Source organism: Lynx canadensis, chromosome A3 (assembly GCF_007474595.2).
Source record: "Lynx canadensis isolate LIC74 chromosome A3, mLynCan4.pri.v2, whole genome shotgun sequence".
In the NCBI taxonomy this organism is placed as follows: Eukaryota; Metazoa; Chordata; class Mammalia; order Carnivora; family Felidae; genus Lynx; species Lynx canadensis.
In genome coordinates this window covers 49,384,458-49,403,052 of record NC_044305.1, presented here as the reverse complement: position 1 = coordinate 49,403,052, position 18,595 = coordinate 49,384,458, and the positions used below count along the sequence as shown (strand labels likewise).

The window sequence follows — 18,595 nt, the reverse complement described above, 5'->3', positions numbered from 1 at the left end:
AGGGAGACACAGAATCGGAAACAGGCTCCAGGCTCCGAGCCATCAGCCCAGAGCCCGACGCGGGGCTCGAACTCACGGACCGCGAGATCGTGACCTGGCTGAAGTCGGACGCTTAACCGACTGCGCCACCCAGGCGCCCCTCTTGCTGTAGATATTTCCAAGGCAAGGAGTTATGAGATCAAAGGTTATCTCCATTTATAATTTTTATATATGTCACCAAGTCACATGGAAACATCTGGGAAAGGTGATGTGGGGCTAGTTCAGATGATACCAGTGGGGTGGAAGGTACCCATGCCCGTTCTCTCTTCTTGTTCCTGATTCATTTCATTTCTGCCCCTACACATGTTGTGAATAGGCAAAACAAGGGCAGGGAGGTCCTCTGTGCTCCTTGGGTGAATACTTAGATCTTCTTGGTTTTTCACAGAGGAGGCATGTAGGGCAGGTACCACAAGGGGGGTGTCTTGCTGCCAAATGTGTCCACAGGGAAGGGAGCTCAGGACAGCATGTGCATGTCACTCATCAGTGGCACAGGTGTGTAGCGCTGTTATAGGTCTCAGGGCCCTGGTTCATACTACTCCCCTTGCCTGAAATGCCATAGTGCTCCTCTCCATCTGTGTGGGTTCCAACCTTCTCTCAAGGTCTGTCTCTGTGCACCTTCTCCCTGTGGAGTTCCCTGGCTGCTCTGGACCTCGGGCTCTCTTTTCTCAGACAAATCCATATTCTGTACTTGGATATCTGTTCTCATGCTGACTGTTTCCCTGGGCAGTGAGCTCCCAAAAGTCACACCCATCAGTATCCTCAGCATCCCAATGCCCACACACAGGGAAACACAGCAGGTCAGTGAGGGTTGACTGCTCTTTGTGAAGCTGAGTTGCAGGGCCAGAAACAGAAGGCTCAGATTTGTGCTGAGGGCTCAACACCCAGATGCTGGCATCTCCAGGGCAGTTGCTACCCAGCAATGCTGCTTCCCACCCAGGATGGCCTGGATCCTTGCCTGGGAGACCTGTTTTCATGTGCCTAGCTCCCTTCTATTCAGAGCCTCCCTTGTGATTAGGGTCAGTTGGTGTCTGGATGACCAAGTACTTTGAATTTTCCAGGTGGGGTCAGCAGAAAGTGTTTTGGGCTCCTTTCTAGATGGTGGTGAGTCTGAGATGCCTCTCTTGGCATGTTTAGGCTATGGAGTGTGCGTCCTGTGTTATTTGACTGGGGGCTGTGTGGATGCAGAAGACCTGCCCTCCACATCACAAGGGCTATGACGTGCCCCTGCACTTTGGGCTGGGCAGTGCTTGGGGACCGAGGGCAAGCAGAGGGCCACAGAAACTCACTCAGATCCTCCAGGTGCCATTTGTAGGCCACCTGAGTGGGACCAGGAGTTAGGTTAGTGATGAAGGGAGGTTTGATTTTCTAGATGCACTCATGGGATTCAACTGCTAAGGAAGACTCACTAGGACCCCCAGTGATAAGGCATTTGCTCTGAGCATTTCAGAAGGAGATGCTCAGTAGCTGCATTAGAGTGGGGGTGCATGTCCCATCCAAAAGCTGCCTCAGCCAGGCATCCTCTAGGCCAGACAGGCTTCTGTAGTCCTCTCTCCACTTCCTCTCTTGGATCAGGCCCAGAACAACTCTGTACCAGGGAGCACACACAGAGGATTGGCCAGGCTCTGTGTATTTTGCTGGTCTCGTGGGCACATTCCTGCCATGTAATGAGCACCACCAGTGGAGCCCTGCAGGGGTTTCCCTGGGACCTGGTTATCAATAAGCAGTGCTGGCAGGCAGGTAAACAGCACTTGGCATCTTCTCACACCGGCAAAAGAGAGTAGCACCATGGACCAGGAAGCTTCATGCCTTGACCAGAGCCAGTGCAGTGCTGATCTCCACTGTGGTTCCACAGTTCAGGCTGCTTCCGTGTGGCTGGATTAGCCCCCACAGCCCAGGCTTTGGGTGCATTGACTTCATTTAATCTGACTGGTCAGCAGAATCTAGTTTACTTAGGACTTTAACCCCAAGATTTGCATTTTTTTTTTAACTTTCAGCTTCACAAGTGACACATAGTTATACTCTTGCTGGGAAAAAAAAAAAAAAATTGGAACATGGTAATGAAAGCTGATGTCCTCCATGGCGCTGCTCCAGGCAACCCCATTGCCTGTGCACCTTCTGATGCCTTCTTCACAGTTATATTACTGTGAAAGACATAGCTCAGTTCTGAAATGTCTTCTTTCCCTGAACAAGATCAAACTGTGCTATTATCCTATGTTTATTGTAACTCAGCAACATGCAGTTTTCCATATGGCTCTGTTCTATGTTTTGAGAACTTGATTTTACCCTCCTGTGGGGGCTACCATGGGTGTGGTCCAGTAGTCACGCCCCAGTGTTTGCATATTCTGTCTCTTGCTGTTCCTCAGTGTATGGGCCAGTGCTGCATGGTATCCTCTGGCCTCCCTGTGGGTGTGGGTGAGTGCAAGGGCAAAACACACAACATCCAGCACCTGTGTGACCAGCATGGGAGGCCCTGGCCAGGTCAGGCCTTGGTTACTTGCTGCACGTGAGTGGTCCTGAGCAAGAGACAGCCAGCATGAGAGGATTTCACTATTTTAGCAGCGGTATGTTTAATCTGGCAAGTTCTGACTGAGTGCCAGCCTTGTATGGGCATCTCATTAGGGTGGTAGCTTAGTCATTTGGGCTGCTATAACAAAACACCAATGACTATAAACAACAGGGATTTATTTCTCACAGTTGTGGAGTCTGGGAAGTTCACAATCAAGGTGCTAGCACGATTGTCTTCTGGTGAGGGCCCTCTTACTGGTTCATAGATGGTGCCTTCTCCCTGTGTCCTCATATGGTCCAAGGGAGGGGGGAGCTGGGTGGTCTGTTTTACAAGGGTACTAATCCGATTCCTGAGGGCTTCATTACCTCCCAAAGGCCTTATCTCCTAATACTATCATCTTTAGGGGTTAAGATTTCAACATATGAAATATTGGGGGTACACAAACATTGAGGTCATAGCAGCTAGACATTGCTGGAGAAGTCAGGCTATAGAGTCACAGGATGCAAGCACATTTGTGTGTGTGTGTGTGTGTAGCATGTGTGTGTATATACGTGTTTAGCTTTAGTGGATTCTACCACAGTTTCCTAAGTAGTTGTATCAGGTGTATGCATGTTTATTTTTTCAATTTTTAAAAATATGTTTATTATTTATTTTTGAGAGAGTGAGAGAGTGCGCGCACTCATGCTAGTGGGGGAGGGGCAGAGACAGAGAGGGACAGAAGATCCAAAGCAGTCTCCGCGCTGACAGCAGAAAGCCTGATGTGGGGCTCGAACTCACGAATGACAAGACCATGACCTAAGCCAAAGTCAGTCAGTTAACCGACTGAGCCACCCAGGTGCCCCTCCACTTTTAAATATTAAGAGAACCACCCAAGTTGTTCCCCAGTTCCATACCAAATTACACTCCTATAGTGTATGTGCTATTGGTTCCCCCACATTTTATCCAACTTAAAAATTTTTTACATGATGGCTAAAATATCTTGTTGTAATTTGTATTTTTTTGATGGCCATAAATATGCTGAATCTCACTGCTTTTTCAAATTTTCTTTTATGTCCTTCAGAAAAATTATAGAACAGTTTCCCCTATAAAAACCTATCCTTTTTATTTTCAGTTTTGTTGAGGTGTATTATATCGTTTTTTTCCTTTTGTGTGTGGTTTCAGTGGGAGAACCAATCAACTATGAGGCCTGGGAGTGGCTCCACAAGGTGGTGGGGGACTGCAGATGCACACTGGTGGACACCTGGTGGCAAACAGGTGAGAATGCCCCTGAGGAGAAGGGGACCTGATGCAGGGCTCACTCACTGCATGTGACAGCATATGAGAACATGTGGCTGAGCCTGAGTCTTGGAGGGTCAAGTGTGAGTGAGGCTCTGTGAATGCCATCCAACACCACTAATGCTTCAGCCCCTCAGCATATGTGGTGGTTGAAAAATCTGATGTCTAGAGTGAGAGACAGTGTGTGGCTGCCCTTTTGCAGCTGTAAGATTTGTAATGACCTCTCTGGGCCTTGGGTTCCTCATTGGTGAAATGGGGGCACTCCACTACAGGCCCCAGTGAGGATGGAAAGAGATGATAGAAGTGCTGCACGTTGCCTACTGCTGACAGGTAGTAGGTGCTTAGCTAAATGTTCATTTTCCCTGTAGGGTCCATGTGTCCAACACAAATACATCTGATGCAGATGGACCCTGCTGTAAGGGACCAGGGTCTAAATTTAGATTTTAGTGGGAAACACATTTTTTTCTGTGTCATTTTGTTTTTCTTTGTCCTCTCTGCTCTGGAGTATTGTTCGGAGTAAGAGATCACCACTGATGTAATAAATGTAGCGAACTGTGGTCTCATTCTCCAAGAAGCCAGAATGTGAGGTATTGCAAATAGCTCTGTTCTCCTCCATTTGGGAAGGCTCAGGACAGAGACTCCCTACAGCTGAGTCTTGTGAGGCATTTCCATGCAGGCTGATAGAGGGAAGTGCCAGAGATGTGAGAACAGAATTGTGAGCATCACTTTTCATTGTTTGGTGTGGGCCCAGAAGCAGTTCTTTTCCTCCATCTTCCTGTGCAAGTAGGTGGGTTCTTCCCCTTCCCACAGAGCCATGGATGAAGGGAGGAAGCCCCTATCCCTGTGGAGAGCCATAGCTGGACTGACCTCTCCTTGGGTCCCCAATCTCGTTTCTGCAGATGAGAGGACCAGAACCCAAGTCTGGGCTTGCCTCAGAAAGAGGTCTTTGTGTCACTGGGATCACTGTGTCATTTCCTTGAGCAGACAGGGGCAAGCACCCATCTCCCACCCTGGGAGAGCACTTGTGTGTCTGCAATGGACACTTTCATGGCAGTGTCTCGATAAACATTCCACTAGCTGCTAGGCCCATCCTGCATTTCTTCCCCATTCTCCCTGCAGAAACGGGTGGCATCTGCATCGCCCCACGCCCCTCGGAAGAAGGAGCAGAAATCCTCCCTGGCATGGCTATGAGACCCTTTTATGGCATTGTCCCAATTCTCATGGATGAGAAGGTAAGGGCCTTGCAGAGGCATCTCCTTCCTTCACGGGTGCCCTGCCAAGCTCCTGACACTCCTGTCTGCCTTCATGGCCTCCTCTGCTCGCTGTCCCACGTCACGTGTGCCAGGCTCTTTTAGGTGGTGGAGGGCAAGCATTCAAGGACACAGTTGAAACTGCCACATGGGGTGAGCCCTAGGTTTTCTGGGAAACCCTCTCCATGCTGCTTCCTTACGGAGGAGAAAGGCAGTTCCTCTTGGGGCCTCCTTGTCATTTTTCATGTTTCTGTTTTCATGCATTTTTCTGGCACTTCCCTCTATCATTTTTCAGAAGAATGTTAGTTTTTTGCTTCTGAAGCAGAATCTGCCAGTTCTCTCACATGTGTGTCTCTGGGTCTGTAGGGAAACGTTGTGGAGGGCGGTGATGTCTCTGGGGCTCTGTGCCTGTCCCAGGCCTGGCCGGGCATGGCCAGGACCATCTATGGAGACCACCAGAGATTCATGGAGGCCTACTTCAAGCCTTACCCAGGTGAGCTGGCTAAAGTGGATCATGTCATGCATTTTTGCACACACTGGGAATCATAAGCTCAGAAAACATTTTTAAGGAAATGATGACTGAGTGTAGAGCAGTGATACTTTGGAGTTGGAATCCTCCCCCCATCCACTTCACCTCCCTAAGTCCCCTGGTCTCTGGACTGGTAAGAATTCTTGGGGGTTAAGTGGGGCTGCATGCAGAACCCAAAGTGCCTGGCCTGTGGTGTGCATGCCTTAGGCTACTAAGAGAGAAGGATGAAGAAACAACTTTGGAAAACTGTCATGATGGCTGTGAGTTTTCTTCTGGTTTACTTTTTGTTTTTTTCCTGTTTTGCTTTGTGTTGTTGGGTTGGAAGAATATATACAGTGTGCCTGTGGGAACCCATCATCTTCAGTCTCAAGCTTGTGAAAGAGACTCACTTTTGGGGATGCTTGGGTGGGCTCCTTGTACATCTTCTGCTCCCCAACGTTTGCGGTTATGACATGGTCAGAATTCTGCTGACTCAGAGCCACTGCCCTCTCTCTAGCACATAGCCAGATGGCACTATCTAGAGAAGTGTCTCCACAAGGGGTTGCCAGGGGTACAAACAGGCAGGAGGTTAGCAGAGCTGGGGCTTCAGGGCTTTCTTCCATAGAGAGAGTTGGGGTGTGGGTACTACTGTATCCTTCCTGGAGGGACGGGAGCCCTGCTGGGTCCTGGTTCAGAGGTATTGGTGCTGAATTCTCCCATTGTGGTGCAGGCTACTACTTCACTGGAGATGGGGCTTACCGGACCGAGGGCGGCTACTACCAGATCACAGGGCGGATGGATGACGTCATCAACATCAGTGGCCACAGGCTGGGGACTGCTGAGATCGAGGACTCGATGGTGAGAATGGCCCAGCCTCCTTGGGTAGGATGCCTCTTTGAGGCCTCAGATTTACTTGCGTGCTGACTCAGGCGGTTCACCTCTTGCATGTTTTGTCTTGTTGTGTTCTGCACAGGCTAGCCATCCCGCTGTGGCAGAGACTGCTGTCATTGGCTACCCCCATGACATCAAAGGAGAAGGTGAGTGCCCACAAAAGGAGCTCCTCATTCCTGGTCTTACGCCCATTGTGGGCACTTTGTAAAAGGAGCAGAATCTGGAAGGTGGGTGGCAGGGGATTTTTATAGGTTAAGCTGTTGCTTCCTTCTGTCTTACGTGGATTTTGGGTGAATAGACTTGATGGCATGCATGTTAGGTGAGGGTCAGATTTCTGAAATGTCCTAATTCTGCCGTCCTTTGAGGACACACATCCACAAGCAGCCAGGACCTATTTGGCCTCTACTGAGCTTGGGAGTTTCATCCTCTGTCTGTGTGGCTGTGGTGGCCCAGTTGCCGACGGTTCACATGAAATGTCCTATCGTGCTCAGAGCGTCTCCTTGCACATGCTGGGTTACAGCGCCTGGTGCCAGCTCTGCAGCCACATAGGAGCTGGCAGACAGGAGTGTGCCCTGGAGTGGACTCTTCTGCTGCTCTGGGACTTGTTCTGGAGGAATTTGACCTGTGGTTCCCATGCAAGTGACATGCCAGGGGAGTGCTAAATGATGGTCAGGGTGGTCTTACTGAAGACACACATTGTTCCAAAGTCTGCCAGATTCTAAGCAGGTGGGTGTGGGAAGTGGCAGGATCACTTGAGTATCATAGTGCTTGGTACACAGTGGCCACACTCACTTGGGTTGGCATTAGCTGGATACTTTTGACCCTACACTGCCCTGTTGGGCAAACCATCCTCCACTGCCTGGCCAAGCAGCCTGGGATTGGACACTCTCCCTCTTGCTGTCAGGGACAGCCTCTGTCGCAGCATGTCCCATTGTTACCTGCCTTCCTGCCATGTTTATGTGCCACTATTCCATTATTTACGCAAACACCTTATCTAAATCAACTCATTGTAAAATTCAACATTTATTGAAGTTCCTTTAAAAACAGCATTTTCAGTTGCCGTGAGAAGCATGTGTTCATGAGGTTGCCCCCCCCTCCCCCGCCCTTCCTTAGCAGGAGACTGGGAAGCACTGGAGAGGGGGCAGGGATAGGAGAGGGATGGAGATGGGAACACATCCTTGCCTGTGACACTCAGAGGCCTTGGGCCACCTCATAATCCCATCAGCAGATGCACACAAATAACTTTGGGATCACCAGGACTTTAGTACTGGGGAAGACGTGTGTATCATGGGTATGGTGATATACATTTTTCTGATTTCTAACAAATTTGAGCAGCCATCTATTTGTAATACACAACAGCAAAAGTTGTTGGGTACCTGTTTGTCCCTACTCCCTGTGCACTTGATCTAATCGAGGGGAGGCCCTGGGTCTTGTCTGATTAGGACCCAGACCTGGCAAGGGACATAAGTCCCTGCTTCATTGAGCTTTCATGCTGGAGGGTCAGGGAGTAGAGGGGAGAGATGGACAATATGCAATAAACACAATCAATGAAGAAGCTACAAGTAGGTTGTGCCATGGCATGTGCCATGGGGAGAATTAATTAAGATGGGTGGAATGGTGCAGGTATACACAGGCTACACATATATAGGAACTCCATGTATGACAGGGCATTGCAGATCCATGGGGAAAGAGACTGTCCCCACTGGTTGTGGGATTGCTCATGTGGAGAAACAATAGAATTGGATCCCTGGGTACCACATATGCAAGATTATCCCAGGTGGATTCACAAGAAATGTAGAGACCTGTGGGAACCACTGTTAATTGGAACCTGGCAGGATACTGACAGACAAAAATTAGTGTTTATGTTAAAATATTGGTTAGTCAGCATTGCCCAACAGAACTTCCTGCCAAGATGGAGCTTGCTTTTCATCTGTGCTGTCCAGGAGAGTAGCCATAGCTATAAGCGGATCATGCGACCAAGGAACTACATCTTAACCTTAACTTCATTTACATTTTAATAGCTACTGTGGCTAGTTCCCACCGTGCTATACATGTACCCACAAGATTAGTGCCATGTGCTGTGTTCCCATGTACCATCTCACAGGAGTGGATAGTATTCTCCTGTCAGCCCACATTATGGTCTACTTCACAGGTGCAAGGACAGTGGGAGGGGGTTAAGTTATGCCTCCAAGGTCACACCCCCAGCCAATCAACCAGAGCCCCAGAGAGCTCTCAACTACGTGTTGGCTTCACTGGGATGTTCAAAGGAGCTGTGAGAATTGCTTCTGCTTTGGATGAAATGGAAACACATCTTCAGGGCTACAATGAAACAAAGCAGCTGCTACAAGGTCACCAGTGTATGATTTTAAGATCTGTAGGATTTATAGTGACTATATACAATGCTCTGCCTCAGGAGATGGTTTGTGGTCTAATACACCCCAAATCTTTGCTTCCTTCCAGCTGCATTTGCCTTTATTGTGTTGAAGGACAATGCAGGTGACCCAGATTTGGTGGTGAAGGAGGTCAGGTCAGCAGTGGCCAACAAGATTGCCAAGTATGCGGTGCCTGATCAGATTCTGGTGAGTGGCACCTGCCCTTCAGGTGTGATGGCACTACTGGTTGTAAGCCTCCTTCTCTGCTTCCCACAATTAACAAACAACAAGTGATCCTTTCATCAGCAGCAAAGTGGACATTAGCTGTTTGGTTTCCAGGGAGGTAGGTGGGGATGGTGAGTTGCTGTATCCTCATAGAGAGGGGAAGGTCAGAATACCTCGCAGCAAACCTTTACACAATTCACCTGTTCAGGGTACAGTGCTGGGCAGGATTAGGCATTCTCTTACTTTGGCCTTTGGAAGCTATTTATAGGAGCAGGTCTGAGTGGTGAAGAAAATTAGAGATTTTAGTTATTTTTTTTTAAAGTTTTAATTTAAATTCCAGTTAATTAACAATACAGAGTGATAATTAGTTTTAGATGTACAATATAGTGATTCAACCATTCCATATATTACTCTGTGTTCATCACAACGAGTGCACTCCTTAATCCCCACCACATATTTCACCCATCCCCCTGCCCACCTCCCCTCTGTAGTTAAGAGTCTGTTTCTTGGTTTGCCCATCTCTCTTTTTTCCCCTTATCTCTGTTTTTTTTCTTAAATTACACATATGAGTGCAATCATAATGGTATTTGTCTTTCTCTGACTGACTTAATTTTGCTTAGATAATATTCTCTACTATATATATACACACATATATATATATACACACACACACTCTACTATATATACTATATATATATATATATATATATATGTACATACACACACACACACCCACACACACACACCACGTCTTTTTTTTTTTTTATAAATTTTTTTTTTAACGTTTATTTATTTTTGGGACAGAGAGAGACAGCGCATGAACGGGGGAGGGGCAGAGAGAGAGGGAGACACAGAATCGGAAACAGGCTCCAGGCTCTGAGCCATCAGCCCAGAGCCTGACGCGGGGCTCGAACTCACGGACCACGAGATCGTGACCTGGCTGAAGTCGGACGCTTAACCGACTGCGCCACCCAGGCGCCCCATACCACGTCTTCTTTATCCATTCATCAGTTGATGGATACTTGGGCTGTTTCCATAATTTGGCTATTGTAGATAATGCTATAAATATCAGGGTGCATGCATCCCCTTGAATTAGTATTTTTGGATTCCTTGGGTAAATACCTAGTAGTGCAATTGCTGGATCATAGGGTAGCTCTATTATTAACTTTTTGAAGAACCTCCATACTGTTTTTCGCAGTGGCTGCACCAATTTATATTCCCACCAACAGTGCAAGAGGGCTCTCCTTTCTCCACATCATCACCATGACATACTGTTTCCTGTGTTGTTGATTTTAGCCATTCTGACAGGTGTGAGGTGATGTCTCATTGAAGTTTTGATTTGTACTTGCCTGATGATGAGTGATGTTGAGGATGTTTTCATGGGTTTGTTGGCCATCTGGATGTCTTTTTTGCAAAAATGTCTATTGATGTCTTCTCCCCATTTTTAATTAGATTGTTTTTTTGGGTGTTGAGTTATAAAACTTCTTTATACATATTTGGTATTAACTCTTTATCAGATATGTCATCTGCAAATATCTTCTCCCATTCCATAGGTTGCCTTTTAGTTTTGTTGATTGTTTCCTTGCTGTGCAGAAACTTTTTATTTTGATGAAGTCCCAATAGTTTATTCTTGTTTTTGTTTCCCTTGCCTCAGGAGACAGATCTAGAAAGAAGTTGCTATGGCTGATGCCAAAGAGGTTACTGTCTGTGTTCTCCTCTAGGATTTTGATGATTTCAGGTCTCACATTTAGGCCTTTAATACATTTTGAATTTATTTTTGTGTTTGGTGTAAGAAAATGGTCTAGTTTCATTCCTTTGCAAGTAACTGTCCAGTTTTCCTAACACCATTTGTTGAAGAGACTGTCTTTTTCCCATTGGATATTTTTTCCTGCTTTGTTGATGGTTAATTGACTATGTAGTTGTGGGTTCATTCTGGGTTTTCTGTTCTGTCCCATTGATCTGTGTGTCTATTTTTGTGTTAGTACCATACTGTTTTGATTACTACAGCCTTGTAATGTTCCTTAAGTCTGGAACTGTGATGCCTCTAGCTTTGCTTTTTCAAGGTTGCTTTGGCTCTTCAGGGCCTTTTGTGATTCCATACAAATTTTCGGATTGTTTGTTCTAGTTCTTGTGAAAAAATGCTGTTGGTATTTTGATAGGGAATGCATTAAATGTGCAGATTGCTTTGGGTAGTATAGACATTTCAACAGTATTTGTTCTTCCAGCTCATGAGCATGGAATGTCTATTTCTTGATGTCATCTTCAGTTTCTTTCATCAGTGTTTTATAGTTTTCAGAGTACAGGTTTTTCACCTTTTTGGTCAGGATTATTCCTCTGTATCTTATGGTTTTGGGTGCAATTGTAAATGGGATTGATTCCTTAGTTTCCCTTTCTGCTGCTTCATTATTAGTTTAAAGAAATTTAACAGGGGCACCTGGGTGGCTCAGTTGTTTAAGCGTCCAACTCTTGATTTCAGTTCAGATCATGATCTCACAGTTCATGGGTTTGAGCCCCATGTTGGGCTTCACGCTGACAGTGCAGAGACTGCTTGGAATTCTCTCTCCCTCCTTTCTGTCCCTCCCTGGTGCTCTTTCTCTCTCTCTCAAAATAAATACATAAAAACTTTAAAAAAAAAGAAATGTGACAGATTTCTGTATGTTGATTTTGTGTCCCATGACTTTACTGAATTTGTGTATCAGTTCTAGCAATGTTTTGGTGGAGTATTTCAGGTTTTCTATATAGAGTATCATGTTGTCTGTAAATAGTGAACATTTTACTTTTTTCCTTGCTGATTTAGATGCCTTTTATTTCTTTTTGGTGTCTACTTGCTGTGGCTAGGATTTCCAGTACTATGTTAATTAACTGCAGTGAGAGTGGACATGTTCTTGACCATAGAGGAAAAATTGAGAGTTTTTCCTCTTTGAGGATGATGTTAGCTTTTCATATATGACCTTTATTATGTTGATGTATGTTCCCTCTCAACCTATTTTGTTGATGGTTTTTTTTATCACGAATAGATGCTGTATTTTGTCAGATGTTTTTTCTGGATCTATTGAAATGATCATATGGTTTTTATCTTTTCTTTTATTAATATGGTGTATCACATTGATTGATTTGTAAGTATTGAATCACCCTTGCAGCCCAGGAATATATCCCACTTGATCATGGTGAATATTTCTTTTAATGTATTGTTGGATTCAATTTACTAGGATTTTATTGAGAATTTTTGCATCCATGTTCATTAGGGATATTGGCCTGTAGTTCTCTTTTTTAGTGGAATCTTTATCTGGTTTTGGTAGGAGGATAATGCTGGCCTCATAGAATGAATTTGGAAGTTTTCTTTCCTTTTTTATTTTTTGGAATGGTTTGAGAAGAATAGGTATTAAGTCTTCCTTAAATGTTTAGTAGAATTCATCTGTGAAGTCATCTGGCACTGGACTTTTTGTTTGTCGGGAGTTTTTGATTACTGATTTATTTTCTTTGATGGTTATTGGTCTGTTCAAGTTTTCTATTTCTTCTTGTTTCAGTTTTGGTAGTTTTTATGTTTCTAAGAATTTATGCATTTTTTTCCAGATTATCCAGATTTTTGACATATAATTTTTCATGTTCTCTTATAGTACTATTTGTATTTCTGTGGTGTTGGTTGTTATCTTTCCTCTCTCATTTGTGATTTTATTTATTTGGGTCCTTTCTCTTTTCTTTTTGATAAGTTTGGCCAGGGGTTTATCAATTTTGTTAATTCTTTCAAAGAGTCAGCTCCTGGTTTCATGAACCTGTTTTATTATTTATTTTGTTTTAGTTTCTATACCATTTATCTTTTCTCTAATCTTATTTCCCTTCTTATGCTGGCTTTAGGCTTCATTTATTGTTCTTTTTCTAGGTCCTTTGAGTGTAAGGTTAGGTTGTTTATTTGAGATTTTTCTTGCTTCTTGAGGTAGACCTGTATTGCTACATACTTCCCTCTTAGAACCACTTTTGCTGCATCACAAAAGTTTTAGACCAACATGTTTTCATCTTCATTTGCTTCCATATATTTTTTTATTTCTTCTTTGATTTCCTGGTTGACCAGTTCATTCTTTAGTAGCATGTTGTTTAATCTCCATGTATTTGTTGTCTTTCCAATTTTTTTTCTTGTGGTTGACCTCTAGTTTCATAGTGTTGTGATCAGAAAACATGCATGGTATGATCTTAGTGTATTTGTACTTGCTGAGACCTGTTTTATGACTTAATATGTGATCTATTCTGGAGAATGTCCAATGTGCACTCAAAAAGAATGTGTATTCTGCTGCTTTAGGATGATATGTTCTAAATATATCTGTTAAGTCCATCTGGTCCAGTGTGTCATTCAAAGCTATTGTTTCCTTGTTGATTTTCTGTTTAGGTGATCTGTCCATTGATGTAAGTGGGGTGTTAAAGTCCCCTATTATTATTGTATTATTATTAATTAGTTCCTTTATTTTTGTTATTGTCTTATATATTGGGGTGCTCCCAATATTGGGAGAATAAATACTTACAATTATTATATCTTCTTGTTGGATTATCCCCTTTATGATTATATAGTATCCTTGTCTCTTGTTATAGTCTTTGTTTTAAAATCTGTTTTGTCCAAAATATGAATTGCTACTCTGGCTTTCTTTTGACATCCATTTGCATGGTAAATATTTCTCCATCCCCTCACTTTTAATCTGCAGGGTGGCTTTATATCTAAAATGGGTCTCTTGTAAGCAGCATATAGATGGGTCTTTTTTTTTTTAATCCATTCTGTCACTCTATGTCTTTTGATTGGAGTGTTTAGTCTATTTAAATTCAAAGTAATTTTTTAAATTTTTTTAATTTTTAAAAAATGTTTATTTATTTTTGAGACAGAGAGAGACAGAGCATGAATGGGGAGGGTCAGAGAGAGAGGGAGACACAGAATCCTAAGCAGGCTCCAGGCTCTGAGCTGTCACTATCAGCACAGAGCCCAACGTGGGGCTCGAACTTTCAGACTGTGAGATCATGACCTGAGCTGAAGTTGGACACTCAACCGACTGAGCCACCCAGGCGCCCCTCAAAGTAATTTTTGATAGATATGTACTTATTCTTATTGCCATTTTATTACTTGTTTTGTCATTGTATCTGGAGATTTTCTCTGATCCTTTCTTGTCTTTGTCACTTTTGGTCCTTCTTTTCCACTCAGAGTCCCCTTTTAATATTTCTTGCAGGGCTGGTTTAGTGGTCACAAACTTCTTTAGGTTTTGTCTGTCTGGGAAACTCTTTATCTCTCTTCTCTGAATGATAGCCTTGCTGGATGGAGTGTTGTTGGCTACAGATTTTTCCCATTAAGCATGTTGAATATATCATGGTCTGCCAAGTTTCTGTGGACAGATCTGTAGCTAGCTTTATGGGTCTTCCCTTACAAGTTGAGGACTTTCTTTCTTGCTGCTTTTAGGATTTTTCTCACTATATTTTGCAAATTTAATTATAATAGGTCTTGGTGTTGGCCTGCTTTTGTTGATTTTGATGGGAGTTCTCTGTGCCTCCTTGATCTCGATGTCTGTTTCCTTCCCCAGATTAGGAAAGTTTTCAGCTTTCATTTCTTCAAAAAAAAAAAAAAATGTCTGCCCCCTTTTCTCTCTCCTCTTCTTCTGGGACTCCTATAATACAAATGTTAATGTTATTATATTTGATGGAGTCACACTTAGTTCCCTAAGTCTATTGCTATGTTTCATAATTCTTTCTCACCTTTGTTCAGCTTCATTATTTTCCATTATTTTGTCTTCTAAGTCACCAATTCATTCCTCTGCCTCTTCCAGTCTGCTGTTCATTGCATTAAGCCTGTTTCCAATCTTGAGTATTGAGTTCTTCATCTCTGGTTGATTCCTTTTTAAGTCTGTTATCTCTGTGGTCAGGGTCTCACTGATGTTTTCTATTCTTTTCTCAAGCCCAGTGAGTATCCTTAGGATTGTTGCTTTACATTCTCCATCAGGCATGTTACTTATATCTTATAAGGCATGTTACTTATATATGTTCCACTTAGATCTCTGGCCACGGACTTACCTTTTTCTTGCATTTGGGATAAATTCCTCCATTGTTGCATTTTGTCTAAGTCTCTGCCTTATTCATAAGAGATTTTAAATAGAGAAACATGGGGAAAGTACCAGTGTTCCCCAGCCCCAGTTAGATTCTGAACATATCTCCTGGTGTCAGTGCAGGAGACACTGCCAGACCCTGTCTGAGAGGGTCTGTGTTAGAGTCAGGTCTGGGGAAGAAGGGGGCCCATTCTCTAGCCTTATTAGGTTTCCACTCCTTCCTTTGTTAACATTTCCCCCCACAGTCTTCCTTGGTTCAGAGGAGGTCCTCTGAGATGGGAATGGCCCTAGCTTCCCCTGGTGTCATACGAAGTCAAGCTGTTTGGTGACCAGAGTTTTAGGGAGACCTGAACTCCCCTTTCAAAAGATAGGTCACTGTTCCAAATAAGCCCCAAACATAGCTCTTAGCATGTTGCTGTTCACATTAAAGGGGCCCTGGCTGTTTGAAAATGCTGAATTTTCAAATACTAAGCAAGACAACATTTTTGTCTGAAGTAGCTCTTACCACTTATGTCAGCAAAAAGCCACTTTGGGCCAGGCCAGTGGGTGGAGACGAGGTGCCATGGCATATACTTGGTTCTGTTGCTATCTGGGAGCCCTCATTAATGTAGTGAACAGGAGACAGAGGTATCAGCAGTGAGGCAGACCCAGGTATGGACAGACCTGACCTGGAGGAAGGCTTCAGCAAACCCCTGATGTGTGGTTGATTCTGCCCTTCAGGTTGATTTCAGCTTTAGGTCCAGATGGTGTGAAGATATAACCAGAGACCACAGGTCTCCATATCTTTGGGGCAGGCCTGGCATCTCAGTCATTCATTCCTGAGCCCCCAGCAAGGGTGTCATCCCTTGCTGTTATCCCAGTGCAGCTGGACACTGCTGGGAGTATGGGCACCACCTGAACTTGAATTCCACACCCTTTCCTTGCCAGGTTGTGAAGCGTCTTCCAAAAACTCGGTCTGGAAAAGTCATGCGGAGGCTCCTGAGGAAGATAATTACAGGAAGAGCTCAGGATCTGGGAGATACCACCACCTTGGAGGACCCCCATGTCATCATGGAAATCCTGAAGGTCTACCAGAAGTACAAAGACAAACAAACTGCTGCTCAGTGATGGGCTTTGGCTGAGACCCAGTGCCCATGCCCCTAACTGTCCTTCCAGAATGTAGCTCTCAGATTGGCTCATTTCCTACTCTCCCAGAAGCATTCCTCTCCTAGAGTGTAATCCACACTGCCCAAATGTGAAGTCTGTGCTAAGCCCTGCCTTCTTTCTGCTGAGGACCCATGAAGAGATACTATTAGATATGCTTAGCATTTGTTTCCCTTGTCCTGAATTTGGTTTCCTGGGATGAAAAGTCAATGTCATCTCCATTTCTGTGTCACCTCCAGACAGCACAGGAAGGTGAGGTGTGCCTGCTCAGATGACTGAGAACCAGAAGCAATCATATTTTTTCCCCCAGATGTACTAGATACAAAAGGCAGAAATTTTATTTTTATACTTTTATATTTTGGAAGAATGCGCAGATATACACATGTAGTGTGCAGATTTACTTATACACATTCTTTGTAACATTTAGAGTTATGAAAATATCCTTTTGTGCCTTTGCTCATGGGGAAATGTGGAGAGGGTCAGAGGATGCCTTTTTAATGTTGGCATTCTGGGAATCTGAATTTGAAATGTTTGTACCTCTGTCTAAATATAGCTATCTTGAGAACTTTCAAGCTTGTAGCATCCTTGTTTTGGTGTATATTTCTATTTACCCTGTCTTATGTATAAGGAAATCTAACTTCTAAAAGTGATGGTATGAACGTGCTCCAATTTTAGTTCTAGAACCACTCATATATTCTGTTTCTCCAAGCTGTGATGTGGAAAGATTCCCCTTTCCACCTCAAATGCCTCTTGGTAGAAGGTCAGCATGCTCCAAATATGTACGGATGTTCGGGGAAGCCCATGAAAACTCAGGTGACTTGTTTGGCCAGGACTGGATCCTTGAAAACTGCCTATCCTTCATTCTGTGGTTGGTGTGGGAAGAACCACAGAGGTCCAAGGATGAGACTTAGAACTCTGAATCAGGTCTCTCTCTTTTTCTTAAGAATGCCTTAAGCCATCTGAACATTAGCAAGATGACATAAACCTTTAGGTTTGCAAAGTGTTTATTAGCCAAGCACAAGAGGGCCAGTGGCGTGGAACACAGGTGAAGGCAGCCTGCTGAGCTGGGTCCTTGGGAACAGGGAAAAGTTGTCCTTATCTTTACCCCACATTATATGTGCCTTGCAGCTGTGTAGGTGTTCAAGGGGTGTCTGGGGTACTGAACACCTACTGTGGGTCATAGTTGTGCTGGCTTCTCTCTGATTAGGCAAGTATGCCTGTGACACCAACAGGGCGGCCACTGGCTGTGGCCCACAGAAACAGAGTGATGGTCTGTTCTCTGTTGCTAAGTAACAAGCAGTGCTTAGCAACAGAGAACCATGCACTTGGACCTGTCACACGTGTGGTGGACTTGGCAGACTGTAGTTATGGTGCTATTTATGAAATGGCTGGGGTATAAACTCGGACAGTGACCAGGATGGTTAAAATAAAGTTTATTTTGTTCATTCTCTTCCTTCTGTTGTGATGTTTTTGATGAAATAATGCTATTGTTATTGCTGAATATAATCCCAAGGACAAAACTGAAAGGGCCTAGTCATTCAAAAGAGAACACTTAAAAAAAATCCATTGGGGAGGAAATCCTTTACAGGGAGGAAAGACACACTAAGAGCTTACCTATCTTACACTCTTATTTGGTAAACCTATCTGTGTCTAGATTGCTGTGCTATCCAATACACTAGTTATACATAGCTATTTAGGCATAAGTAAAAAATATATACAGAATAGAGCAGAATAAAATAAAATATTCAGTTCCTCAGTGGCAGTAGCCACAGTGCACATGTTCAGTAGCCACGTGGCAAATAGCTACCGGATTGGACAGCATGGACAAGAACATTTCCACCTTCACACAAGGTTCTGGTGGTGGGCACTGATTTGGAGCACAGACGAGGATAGGGAAGCAAAAAGAATCTCATTGTCATAGACTGCCTCTGTGAAAAGCACAGGCTTGCCTGAGAGAGACGTGCCATTACTCAGGTTTGTCCTTTCTTTACATGTGGGTGGATGAGGTTTCTATGAACTGGGGACATGGGGGGTGGGAGGTGAAAGGCCCTGACCCAACTGTCTCCTAAGAAAGCTGGACCAAAGCAGGAACTGGGAATGGCTATTCCTAGGAACAGTGCTTGTTCTTGTGCTCTGGAAGTTGGGGGGCAGGGAGGCTGGGAGTATTCCCAGGGGCCTCAGCCAGGCACTGAATGCACGGGGGGAAAGACACATTTTTGCACCCCAGGTTGCGGTGGGAAGTCACAGCAGGATCCCTCTTTTGCGGGAATAATCTATGGCCACAGACAGGATGCAGAGATGAGCTACAGTAGGAT

General features: G+C 44.3%; 1 protein-coding gene across 4 annotated transcripts in view; it reads left to right on the top strand.

Annotated features, from left to right (window-relative positions):
• Nucleotides 1-17,733, top strand: part of ACSS1 (acyl-CoA synthetase short chain family member 1) — a 61,459-nt gene extending 43,726 nt beyond the window's left edge. Inside the window, exons 8-14 of one of the 4 annotated variants that reach the window (XM_030310231.1) lie at nucleotides 3,707-3,799; nucleotides 4,940-5,052; nucleotides 5,437-5,563; nucleotides 6,309-6,436; nucleotides 6,552-6,615; nucleotides 8,930-9,048; nucleotides 16,065-17,733. In XM_030310231.1, the coding sequence (XP_030166091.1) occupies nucleotides 3,707-3,799; nucleotides 4,940-5,052; nucleotides 5,437-5,563; nucleotides 6,309-6,436; nucleotides 6,552-6,615; nucleotides 8,930-9,048; nucleotides 16,065-16,244 (824 nt within the window). In that variant the 3' untranslated portion in view covers nucleotides 16,245-17,733. Of the gene's footprint in view, nucleotides 1-3,706; nucleotides 3,800-4,939; nucleotides 5,053-5,436; nucleotides 5,564-6,308; nucleotides 6,437-6,551; nucleotides 6,616-8,621; nucleotides 8,772-8,929; nucleotides 9,049-16,064 lie in introns of those variants that run through there. The other 3 variants (XM_030310234.1, XM_030310232.1, XM_030310233.1) reach the window with 3 other exon arrangements.
• The last annotated feature ends 862 nt before the right edge of the window (nucleotides 17,734-18,595 follow it).